The sequence below is a fragment of the Acromyrmex echinatior genome, chromosome 7 (genome assembly GCF_024713525.1).
Source record: "Acromyrmex echinatior isolate Ae372 chromosome 7, ASM2471352v2, whole genome shotgun sequence".
Classification (NCBI taxonomy): Eukaryota; Metazoa; Arthropoda; class Insecta; order Hymenoptera; family Formicidae; genus Acromyrmex; species Acromyrmex echinatior.
Window position 1 is genome coordinate 6,707,178 of NC_141858.1, and position 12,992 is coordinate 6,720,169.

General features: G+C 35.2%; 2 protein-coding genes across 5 annotated transcripts in view; one reads left to right on the forward strand and one right to left on the reverse strand.

Annotated features, from left to right (window-relative positions):
• The first annotated feature begins 385 nt into the window (after window positions 1-385).
• On the forward strand, window positions 386-7,057 carry LOC105154856 (uncharacterized). The gene is made up of 3 exons (XM_011070622.2): window positions 386-1,757; window positions 1,998-2,230; window positions 5,725-7,057. The coding sequence occupies exons 1-3, from the start codon at window positions 1,388-1,390 to the stop codon at window positions 6,202-6,204; spliced, it is 1,083 nt and encodes a 360-aa protein (XP_011068924.1). The 5' UTR covers window positions 386-1,387; the 3' UTR covers window positions 6,205-7,057.
• A 111-nt stretch (window positions 7,058-7,168) lies between these two features.
• LOC105154855 (tyrosine-protein phosphatase non-receptor type 11) overlaps window positions 7,169-12,992 on the reverse strand; it is a 46,885-nt gene continuing 41,061 nt past the window's right edge. For 3 of the 4 annotated variants that reach the window (XM_011070621.2, XM_011070620.2, XM_087407550.1), the window contains 2 exons: window positions 12,396-12,547; window positions 7,169-11,570 (listed from right to left, as the gene is read on the reverse strand). In XM_011070621.2, the coding sequence (XP_011068923.1) occupies window positions 11,415-11,570; window positions 12,396-12,547 (308 nt within the window). In that variant the 3' untranslated portion in view covers window positions 7,169-11,414. Of the gene's footprint in view, window positions 11,571-12,395; window positions 12,548-12,736; window positions 12,825-12,992 lie in introns of those variants that run through there. The other variant, XM_087407548.1, reaches the window with a different exon arrangement.

A 12,992-nucleotide genomic window follows, 5' to 3' on the forward strand; every position in this document is an offset into this window, starting at 1 on the left:
TTGCAGAAACGAGTTACGAGCTTTAGTATAAAAGCAAAGTGTATTCGAAAATTTCATTTATATGCTACGTCTGTTACGAGATTGCCGCTTGTCGTTCCGACATCCGAGCAGAAAGAAAGCTCAACCGAAACACATCACGTTCCGAAGCTTGATATATGCATGTGTAAATAATTCAGTAAATAAAGTTTAAACATGTGTTGTATATATGTACACGCACACACACACACACGCGCGCGCGCGCGCGTGTGCATACATACGCACACGCGTGTGTATGTATGCTATTATATATGCATATATATATATATATATATATATATATATACACATATATATACACATACATACATATACATACATATATATATATATATATTATTTTATATATATGCATCAACAATTTACTAAATAAAATATATGTAAAAGACAGAACAGTATAATTAAAATAATTATCTTCATTTGTATTCATATGTAAATAATATGTTTCTTGTATGTTTCTTGTTTAGGAAGAAATTATTTCAACAAAATTGAAATAACTAATATCATATTTATTTTATTATTTTTCCTCTCAAAAGAAAAAACTTTGACCAGGGCACGTTTTGATTGATATGGACCTGAGTAAGTCAATAATTCAGATCATTTCTATGGTTCAGCGACGTTCTTTTCATGACAGCGTCGCTGTCGGAATATTGCGGAACTAAAATACTGCTCAGTTTCATGGCTTCACGTCAATTTCACTCGTAATATACAAACGAAATTTTCGGATGCACCTTTCTCTTAAACTAAAACTCCTACCGCGTTTCTAAAAGCATGGGATTGTTCGTTTAGGTTTTCCGCAATACGCCAGCTACTTTTCATGAACGTGCAAGATCTGAAACTCTTATATGCAACACATATTGTGATGTGTTGACTACAGAAGCCGATAACGAAACTGTAAGTCTTTAATTTTTTTTCGTTTTTCGTATTCAAATGTAGCTGGCGATTTGCGTTGTTGTCGATACCTTAATTGTGGAGAAGGATTTTTCAGTCCATAAACACAGTTATGAGAAAGGTGCTTTTAAAATTTAATGATAAAACAGGACACTCCAGCATCCCCTTAAGGCACTAGCGAAATACAATTCGCAGGATAATTGCTCGTATGCACTTTATGTCTATGATATAAATCGTGAAAAATCAATACACCCCACGATAATTTCCAGCATCATAGAGAAAGCAGATATTCCTGATATACAGGATATCAAGAAAATAGATAAAGGAAAAATACTCATAGAAGCAAAAACTGTTTTGGCTGTGAATAGGTTGGTTGATAATCTTATTTTTTCTAAATATAATCTGAAAGCCTTCATTCCAGCATTCCGAGTCTTAAGAGTGGGAATCATACACATACAAGATGTTCCAACTGAGATTGATTTGGAAACTGTTCTTAGACATTGAAGTTTTTCGTAATAGTAAAATTCTGAATATCCATAGGCTCAATAAAAGGACAATCAAAGACGGCAAAGCTGAATATATACCCTCAAAGACATTGCGTATAAAATTTGCAGACCAGATTTTGCTGCGTGAAGTATTCTTGTTTAAGACTAGGCATGAAGTACATCCTTTCATCCCTCGCATCTGCTTTGCCTGCTACAGAGTCGAACATATTGCAAAAGTATGCAAGGGCCAGCCATGCCTCTATTGTGGAGGCAATAGACACGAAGCGGAAGCCGAGAGCTCTTGCTCTAGACGTGTAGAGGGCGACAAGTGCATTAACTGCAAAGGTAATCACCTCGCAACTTTCAAGGATTGCCCGATGGTTTTGGCAGGATCAAATTATTATCTTGGCCGCCACCGAAAATATCCCCATCGCAGATGCTAGAAGAATCATTAATGATAATAACAGATATTCTTCCCAAAGCAGGCCTAGGATGGACTTAAATAATTTCCCATATTTAAGGAGGAAACCTAATTTTATTCTCTGGAATCAAGTTTTGAAAGTCCTAACTCTTTCAATATTTTAGATTCGGATGATTACGAAAGAGAATACAGGTCTTATGCAGATGTCACCAATTCGAGTTCAAGGTCGCGCATTGATTCTGGTAGCTCCAACAGCGGGTTCAACAAGAGCCGTTCCTCTCCCCACGCGGCAGCCCCTTCCAGCGCTGTGCCTTCTCGCAGAAGCTCCAGTCAATATCTTAATAACGTGGTTATGATAGAAGAATACATCAAAATGTTCTCTATGATTATCAAGGAGGTAATGAATGTTTCGCAACTGATGACCTAGCATATCAAGGTGCTCCCCCTTCTCAGCATGGCTTTCGTAATGCAAATTTTTTTGAAGGCACGAATTTTATACCGGAACTTATGAATTTAATTTCGGAGTTGATTCACTGCTTTCAGAATCGTGATTTTTTTCGAGTATCATGAATATAATGTTTTCAATTATTAGAAATATTAGCTTCCCCAATAATAATGCGCACGACTTTACCAACTATCCTACCTCTCCCCCTCCTCCTAATTACCGTCATAATCAAATTGATCCACCTGAATCTTGGAATCACAACCACTCCTCCCAATACTCTGACAGCTATAGGAACAATTTTCAGAATTAATTCTGACAATAAAAAAAATTATATTTCCCCCTCATCTTTTTCCCCTCCCTCGGGGTCTAAGAAACAAAACATTTCATCTTCCGGATAAACGATTAAAAAAATCTTCAGAGCAATTTAAAATTATACAATGGAACTGCAGAGCAGCCCGAGGTAATCTGGCATTCCTACAGACCCTCTCTCAAGATTATAATGTGATCTGTGTTCAAGAGTCTACTTAAGCCAGGTGACTATCTGAAAATCAAATCTTTTAACGTTAGGGCAGATATCATGCAAACGGGACACAGTGATATCTGTACCTGGATTCGAGAGAACATCAAGTTTGAAACTATTCATTTAGCCAATGTTGAACATGCATCCGTGAAATCAAGTCATTAAACTTTACTCTTGTAAGGATCCTATCATTTTATAATAGTAAATATCTATAGACACCCAGATCAAGACACTCCTCTCACATTCTATCTGAATTTATTCAATGCCTTGGCAGAATATAATCAAGTTTTGTTTGTAAGAGATTTCAACGCTCATCATTCGAATTGGGGTTGCGCTTCTCAATCGGGCCCGGGTAAGAGGTTAATAAAGACCATTGAAGGTCATTGAAGGCATTGACAATGATTTTATAATTCTTAATAATGGTTCTCCTACCTTATATATATATATATATATTTCTTATATATATATATATATATATATATTACCGTATATATTTCTGCTCGCAAATCAGTCATTGATTTCGCGTTAGTTTCTCCTCTTCTTGTCCCCCTGTGTAACAATTCTGTGTAACAATTCTCGATGATACGTACGACAGCGATCACTTTCACTGTCGTTACAGAAATTAGACGCTTCCCCTGCTCTTCTAAAAAATTCTGTTACAAAATGAAATTAAAATCGGAAATCTGGATAAGCTTTACGTTATTCTAAAGAACACTGCTCATGAAATCTCGTGCGACGACACGATGGACGTTCTCTCTCAATACAATACATTTTCTAAACATATCCTGGAATCTGCTAGCAGTTTGCTACCTGTTGGCAAGAGTTTACCGCGTAGTAAGATCAACTCGAATCGTCTAGATCCTCCTCCTTGATGGAATGAAGGATGCGATAACGCAGTTATTAAATTCAAAGAATGGAAAAAATCGCTTAAGGAGTTCACTCATTGCGTGTCTTGATAGAGTCCAATTGACAATTTCAGAAAAGCCAAAAAGAAATGTGCCGAATGCTTGTCTGAGGTAAAGCGCCTTGGTTGGAGAAAGTTAGTAGGAGGATTTAACAATGCTACCTCCTCGCAACAAATATGGTCTCTCATTAGATGCTTTAGACATAACAAGGATTCCTTTCCCTCCTGTAAGAACAACCTCTCTAAAGCATCGCTTGAAACAATAGACAAACTGTGTCCCCCTATTGCTATTACGATCGTTCGAAGCATATAGACGACATGAAGCAAGATCTTTTCCAAAACAACATACATCACTAGCTAGGAGAAACTTTCTCATCTGACGAATTGTCAAGAGCCATCAATGTGGTCAAAAAGCGGTCCGCTCCTGACTTGGATCAGATTGACTATAACATAATTTTCAATCTTCCAGATGAATATTGAATTCAATTTTGAGCTTATATAATAAAATCTTAGCTCAGGATGTGTTCCCGGAATCCTGGTCGGACTCGCTTGTTGTATTGATCCCGAAACCAGGGGGAGAGTCCGTTCGATCCATTTCATTACTTTTCTGCTACGCCAAAATTATGGAATATATGATTTATTTTAGACTTAGATAGTTACTGGAATCTCGCCCTATTCTGCCGCAAACTCAATCTGGCTTCCGATCTTCCAGGTCTTGTATTGACAATTTGGCTACTCTTACTACCAATATCAGAACTGGTTTCATCAAAAATTCGCTCACAGTTGCGGTCTTTTTAGACATCATTGGTGCATTCGACAATGTCGACCCTCACATCTTAATTAAAGATCTGATGGAAATTGACATCTCTGTACTTATTAGGAAATTCATAGAAAATCTTATTAGCAGACTTAAAAGACATCTTTATTGTGTAGTCGATCGCTCTCGGGCCCATTTGATTCTTATAAGGATATGCCACAGGGCTCCACTCTTAGTCTTATACTTTTTAATATCTATATATATATATATATATATATATATATATATATATCTTAGAGATATCAATTTTAATCTACACCCGGAATTTCGGAAATTACAATATGCAGATGATGCCGTTATATACTCTACACAACGCAACATTGAAGTGGCAATTTCCTCTGTGTAAAACTCAATTTTAACATTTTTACATATCTCAGATACAGAAGACTTGAACTCTCGTCAAATAAATCGAAATACGTCATATTCTCTCAATCCAAAAGATACTCAAAAGCTCCTGCTATTAAAATTGACAATTCTATCATTCCTAGAGTCTACTCTCATAAATTCCTGGGAATTATTTTAGATGAAAAACTATCAGGCAATTTACAGTTTAAGGCTCTTATTGAAAAAAGTAAAAAGATCGTAAGTATCAACTCTTCATTATCTGGCGTTAAATGGGGATCACATCCTGGTCTCCTCCTTTCCGTCTATAGAACGACCTTTAGAAGCGCGGTTAAGTATGACTCACAGATCTTTTCCCGGAGCACAGATTCCGCGGATTTTGTCAAACTTCTCCGTATTCAATACAAGGCTGAAAAGCAATGGGATACCGCATTTCCACACTTATAAACGTCATGCTGAGCGAGGCCCAGGAGCCCCTCTTGCACCATAGATTTAACTTTATCGCCTCCAAGTTCATATATAAGTCTATGGCTCATAAATTCAGCACTTCATATGAAGCCCTGCGGAAACTTGAATGCATAGCCTCTCAAAGAAATCGTAAAAACCGAAGCCAATAAAAACTCAAAACTCTTCAAAGCTTATATCTCCCATAACCCAGACGGGAAAATCATACATCGCGTCACATATCCCCCGGCCTTCTGGCATGAATTCGAAGTAACGTCACAACCTATTACATATGTGAAATCATATATATATCCATGTAAATATGTGAATCCATGTTAAAATGCAATCAAAAAAACCAAAACGCACTCTATGGCGGCTGACTTCTTGTCTAAAACGTCGGGATGCCTATCTCTATACAGACGGATCTAAGGAACCGGGCAGTAGGAGCCGGCGTCTATTCACCGGACCTGGACTTCTCCATTGAACATAAACTCCTCAGGGAAATTTTTATCTTTTCGGCGGAACTCTGGACCATACTTCAAGCCACGCTTCTCGCCAGGGACTGCGGAAATAAAAATATTGTTATATTGTTTTCCGATTCCAAAAGTGCTCTTAACGCAATAAATAACAATAGATATATCCAGAATAATTTTATTATTTACGACGTCAGACAGAATATTTTGAATGCCTCAAAGGAGGGAATTGAAATCACACTTTTTTGGGTTCCATCTTATTTGGGTATTCCAGGAAACGAGAAAACGGACGAGATCACTAAACATGCTTCTATAGAAGGACGCGCCCGGCCTTTAGAATTCCATATGAAGATATGTTCACTGAACCCAAAAAAATCTTGGAGGCGCGATTTAGGACATAAATCTAAATTCAACGGTAGCGTATAAAAGTACATTTCAACATGAGTGCTTCCTTATGAACTCCAATAAAACCTGGTTTAATAAAACCTCTCTAAACAGAGAGGCGATCGTCATGGTTAACAGTCTTAGATCCAATCACTATAATCTCAATAGCAGCCTTCATAGAGTGAACATTGTGGACTCTCTAGCATGCCCCTGCAGAGCAGAGGTACAGGATGCCAATCATGTCATTTTCCAGTGCGAGCTCTACAGTCAAAAGTCATCTCCCCTTCGTAATTATTGTAAATCTAAATTTCCCGAATCCGCTGATGACATCTTCCCCGCCCTGTCCCATCCTTCTCCTAAACTCTGTAGGCTTCTTATGGTCTTTACGAAAGCCTCTGATCTATGCTTTTGATAATCCCCCCTCTCCCATGACGCGCGCGACCACCGTCGTAGCAGCAGATGCCCGATTTGGGCACGACTTCCCACTCTTAGAGTCTAACATAACCGATTTACATGCAATCTGAAGCATACCAGTATAAGGCGGATACTCAATGACTCAGTTCCAAGCTGCCTGATTGCGGAGCCAATAAAAAAAAAGAAGAAGAAATGATCATTTCTTCTCAAATATACCACAGCCTATATACAAAATCAGATTGATTGATTTTTTACTTCTTTCGCGGCACTGTGCAACGGGAGGCGACAATTATATGTTGCCTATTTCTATAACATTCCTATGGCTATTCTTATCGCTGTTGCTTCGCATTGTATTTAAGATTTTACATAGCTGTTCACTTTTACAATCGCTGATTGGAAACAAAACGACCGAGTGATCGTAAAACTCAATTTCACAAAATTCTTCTTCATTGTAAAAATAAAATCCATAAATCAATATTATATGGTACCATGTCTCTCTCTCTCTCTCTCTCTCTCTCTCTCTCTCTCTCTCTCTCTCAACTTTTTTTTAAAAGGTAAAATCTAAAATAAATACTTATTCACAAAAGAACTATTCATATATATAACATCTTTATTTTTCAATAAACACTTTGAGTAATGTAAATCTCATCTGCTTTTTATTCGTAATCTTACCCCCTACAACAGGCACCTTTCTTCGCATTTCAGACTTAGATAACATATATTTTGAAATAAAAGTACAAAAATTTTTTTCTTCAAAATGATGCCGGGATCATCACAACGCAGACAACGTGTCGCAGCAATTAAACATGTTCGTTCCTGTTTTATCTCTTCTTCCAAGTAATACAGATGCTTATCGTAAATTACAAAACATGATTTTACGATGTTTAATACATTTAAAAATAGTCTAACACAATAAAAATCAAATACATAGTTTATAAAATTAAAAAGCGAATTATGTAATTAACGCATATTCTTTCAGCGTAAATTACAAAAATTTAAAGTCATCTAAGAATTCCCTTTTTTTTCATATCCTAATTTACAATTTCATATCGTAGTTTACATTGTCTATATAAAAAAAAAATTGTGCAAACACACACGGACTATATACAAGGTGAGTCCCAAAATTTTCCGAACTTTTGAAATAAAACAACAACGGTTTACTTTTTTTTTCAAATTCAAATTGTTTATTCAAAGTAGTCCCCGTCGGACTCAATACAACGTTTGGCACGATCTAAAAGCATTTCAAATGAGTGTTTTATGTCGTTCAAAGGCACGTCCTTCAGAATAGTGGTACAAGCCCTTTGGATGTCTTCTACGTCCACATACCGCTTTCCTTTCATGGACAAATGCATTTTGCCGAATAGGTAGAAGTCACAAGGTGCCATATCAGGCGAATACGGGGAATGGTTGATTGTTAAAATGTGATTTTTAGTCAAAAAATCAGTGACAAGTGTCGAACGGTGAGATGGCGCATTATCGTGTAACAAGCGCCAACTTCCTCCTTCGCGATATTCTGACCGAATACGACGAATGCGGTGCACCAAACGCTTCAAAACGCTTACATAGAATACAGCATTAACTGTTTGGCCTGCTGGAACGAATTCTTTGTGCACAATACCCTTGGAATCATAAAAACAAATGAGCATTGTCTTCACTTTTGACTTCTCTAAACGCGATTTTTTGGGTTTTGGGTCGTTTCGCGCCTTCCATTCCGCGCTTTGACGCTTGGTTTCTGGATCGTATTGAAAACACCATGTCTCGTCACCAGTAACAATGCTATAAAGGAAGTTTTGGTCCTTTTTTGCTTCCTTAATAATGTCCTTTGAATGTTGAATTCGATGCATTTTTTGGTCGTCAGTCAACTTGTGTGGAACAAATCGTGCACAGACTTTTTGTAGGCCCAAATGTTCGGTCAAAATGCGATAAATCGTTGATTTGGGGATGTTCAATTCCATTTCCATGTATCTCACTGAAGATTTTGGCTCATGCATGATGAAATTACGCACAACTTCGATGGAATTTTCGTTAATTGTCGATTTTGGGCGACCTGTATGTGCGTCGTCATTTATGTCCTCACGACCGTTCTTGAATCGCGTATACCACTCATAAACACTGGCACGGGCTACACAATTATCACCATAAACTTGTTTCATCAAATTATGGGTTTCGGTAAATGTTTTACCAAGTTTAAAACAAAACTTAATATTGGCTCTTTGTTCGAAGTTCATTCTCGTACCGATGTATACAACATACTGACACTTGAGACGCCATAACTTCGTTTCCACTGAACCAAATGTCATGAAATTTTTACTGGAAGTCAGCTAGGGATGTACCTTTCAAACGCGCAATCGAACACACGGATGGCGCCACCCGACCTATCCCTATTGAAAAAGTTCGGAAAATTTTGGGACGCACCTTGTATATATATATATATATATATATATATATATATGAAATATCCCTGTAGGCGTAAGCTTATGAAATTTATGACACAATCCTGACTCATATTTCCTTTAAAAGAGTGAGTGTTTGCTAAACAGGAATTTCCATGAATATGATTCGGATTTCGAATATTGACTAAAAAAAGTTCAAATCTCTATAATAGAATTTCAATTTTAATAAAGTTTTAATTAAGCTTGAGTCTTCATCGAATAAAGTAAATATCTAATAAATAAAGTTTTAAATATTATCTTTATTATTGTCTTGTCAAGACTTATACATGGCATAGAACAAATGTATAAGCAAAAAAATGAAATATGCCAGTAAATATTTGTAATGATTCATTTCCATAAAAATAAAGCTGGAATCACACTATGCTCGGTTTCTTGAATGATAAGCATGCATACATGCATACTGCTATGCTTAATTTGATGCATGCAGTCCAGCGTTTGACAAATAACTATGAATTGTTCCTAAAGAAGAAATTGTTTCTAAAGACGCTAACAATAGCTATGTTCAACAGAACACAACAGTTTTGCAACAGTTTTATGGTTGGGTGTTTTTCCAACGTACACAGGTAACACAGTGTTATACTGCTCGACACTGTAAAAAGCTAAGTAGGAGCGGGTAAAATATATCAATGTTACCAACTTTTCAAAAAGTTATTTGGTAGCCATACTCATTTTGCAATAAAATCTTCAAAAATCACCAATTCTGAAAAAATTATAAACCTGCATATGCGAGCAATCTTCTCAATTCTTTGTGGAATGTTCCATCCGTTGGCCAATAACTTTGAAGTAGTATTGTCTATATCTTAAGTAATATGTTGACTGCACATCTGTATCAAGTATCTAAAGATGACTCAATGAAGAAGCCAAAACACATAATGCGTAATCTCTAGAATTTTTATACAATTAATATCATATTATATCATATTATATTATCATAGTAATATCATTTATATCATATTATTAGGTGTTGGAATTAATTCGTAGCGTTTTACAAGTGATGGGAAGTACTTTCATTAATGTATTTTTTAATGCTCATGTGAAATAAATAACATTCTTTCATTAAAAACGCTACGAATTAATTCCAACACCTAATATAAATCTTTTATACACAATTAATTGTTTTACTGACTCTTATGTGCCCTTCACATCTTCATATAATATTTTTTGAAAAATTAAGAGTCCCGTACTTCTTGTTAGTTGATTTTAAAAAATTATAACTTAAGTCTAAATAAAAATCATAAATCTATTATTGATACGCTAAATATAATTATAAGAATAAAAATGGAAGACTACAATGCATTCTGGTATTACATTATGAAACTAAACTGTGTTCTAACAAGTATCTTACACAATAGAACACAGTGTAAGTATTCTGTGTCCTAGTTGAAAAACAGCCATTGTCTGCTGAGATAGGACCAGTCTTCTAATCTAAAAGTGTACTCCAATCAGCGCAAAGAAAACTTCCAATAATTGCATAATAAACGTTTTGCTAAACGTCAATAATCTGCTCATATGACTATTCTTAATCATTTTGAGTGATGCAAGGAAACAAACTATGGAATAATGCATAAGAAACACCAAATTCAAGCAATAAAAAGCATTGTTGATTAGATAGAGCGGAAAATTCGCGTATATCTTGACAAGAGATCAGTCGAATCTGATACCCAATTACGTTTCAGATTTCGTTTTTCTTTATGTAGACGGAACGAAATGTCAAGTGCAGCGAAGTATTCGTGGCCATACATCCTTAGTATTAGAGGTACGAGAACAAAAGATCCCAAATTCAAGTCCCGATTTGCTCTATCAATTTTTTCACTGCTTACTTACTATTGATAATGTAACATCAGGCTTACAAGATAACGCTAACAGCAATATATGGAAAAATATATCATGTTCGTGTAAGGATTTTCCACCTCTTTGATGCATATCAGCATGCTGCACTTAATGCATGAACTATTCTAGTAAGCATCAAGCATAGCAGTATATATGTTTGTTATTCAAGAAATCAAGCATAGCGAAATTCCAATTTAAAAATTATAAATTGATAAACATATAACCTTTTTTTTCTTCTACAACTTATGTATATATTTTTTGTATAATATGTGAATATTCACGATCCAACTATTTAAAAAATATATCATGAGTATGTACACAAAAAAAGTGTGTCAATAAAAAGAAATTTAATAAGAGAGGCAAAATTCAAAAGTCAATCTCTTGGCGAAATACATTTCTGCAAATCTCAGAATACGTTGTATTACGTTCTCCTTGTAATATTACTTATAGTAACAGAGAAATAGAAGACAGAAAGAGAAAGAGAGAGCAAAAGAATAACAAAGCCTCTTCTTTGCTTTCTCGAATATACGCGAAAATGATGGAACCTAAAAAAAATTACTTTGGCCTTAAACCATAACTGAGTGGTGATGTTGGAGGGATTGTTGGCGTATAAGTGGGAGTAGAAGTTTCGCTCACAACAGCAGTCGTGGAAGTGTTCGTCTCGCTTTTGTAACGAATGTTGGTGTATTCTCTACCTAACTGAAGTGATTTCTATAAAAAAAACAAATCAATTAAAAAATATGTATGGGGCGTTCTCTGTTAAATCGGCCATCCCCTGCCCATTTCCATTTTTGAGATAAAAAGTTCTTTAAAAGGGTTTAAAAATTTTCTTTGAAATGTCTACTTTTCGATGCCGTATGGCGTTTTTGAAAATTCAAAATGATGGACCCAAAATGGCGACTGGAATGAAAAGACATTGGAAAAATTAATGATATCATGAATAAACGTGCACGATGTGATGTAGAGATCTGATCCGTGTGCGTACGACAAAATTTCAAATTATAATTCGATCATTCTCTTCCCGACAAAGAACGTCGCGAAAAAATCTACGGTAGGAGTATTATTGTGCGTTAAAAATAATTTAGAATTTCTATAGGATAATAATATGATAATTTAATAAGTGTTAAAGCTTTATATTATCTACTAAGAAAACTAATTTTCAATAATTTGAAATTTTGTACAAATTTTGTCTTGATAACCACTGGATATCGTGTTGAAGAAGGATTGATTTCAATTACGTAATTCGTTTTGACATGCACGCACGCACACGGATCAGACCTTTATCACATCATATTTATTCATGATATCATTAATTTTTCCAATGTCTTTTATCATTCCAGTCGCCATTTTGGATCCGTTATTTGGAATTTTCGAAAACGTCATATGGCATTGAAAAATAGGCATTTTTAAGGAAAATTTTAAGTCCTTTTAAAGAATTTTATTTCAAAAATTGAAATGAGCAGGGGAGTGGCCGATTTAATAAAGAACGCATATATATAATTGTTTATGTCATAACATGATAATAAAATTGAGTACCTGTTCTGCTTGCATTCGTTGAGACACAGTCTCAATATAATGTAGAACAGCAAGATAAACAAATTTATATTGCGCCTCTGTTTGGACCATTCCTGATCTTCGCGCACGTACTCGCTGTACCGTACGTTGAATGTCAATTTCACAATCCAGTCCTAAGCATAAAAAATTAAATAATATGTTATTAATGTATATCATAATAAGTAATGTTATATTATAAAAAGTAAATTAATAATTATTTCACAATAAATCATAAAAGATATTGTCATTAATAATGTGCCATTGATATTATTATATGCCAAATATATTTAGTGTCTTTAATTATACAAGAGCTTAACTCTCACCGTGTATGGGGGTCATTTATATGTCTAGGCGATTTTTAAAATTATGGATATTTTGAAAACAAGTAAATACAGATGCGCCGTGCTGCTCCTAAAAAAATTGTGAGATGGAGGAAGATGCCCGTGAAAGCCTGGCAATAGACATTTTTTTTGCTGTGTAGCGGATAAATGACCTCCGTATATACTTAACACATATTTATCATAGAAATAAAAAATGATTTTTTCATCTTTCTTGATTATTTTTATAAGTAAAACATAG

Coding starts and splice junctions, on each gene's coding strand:
- LOC105154856 (XM_011070622.2), top strand. CDS start 1,388: ATGTTCCAACTGAGATTGATTTGGAAACTGTTCTTAGACATTGAAGTT. Junction 1,758..1,997: donor CAAGTGCATTAACTGCAAAG/GTAATCACCTCG, acceptor TCAATATTTTAG/ATTCGGATGATTACGAAAGA. Junction 2,231..5,724: donor TCTCTATGATTATCAAGGAG/GTAATGAATGTT, acceptor ATCTCTATACAG/ACGGATCTAAGGAACCGGGC.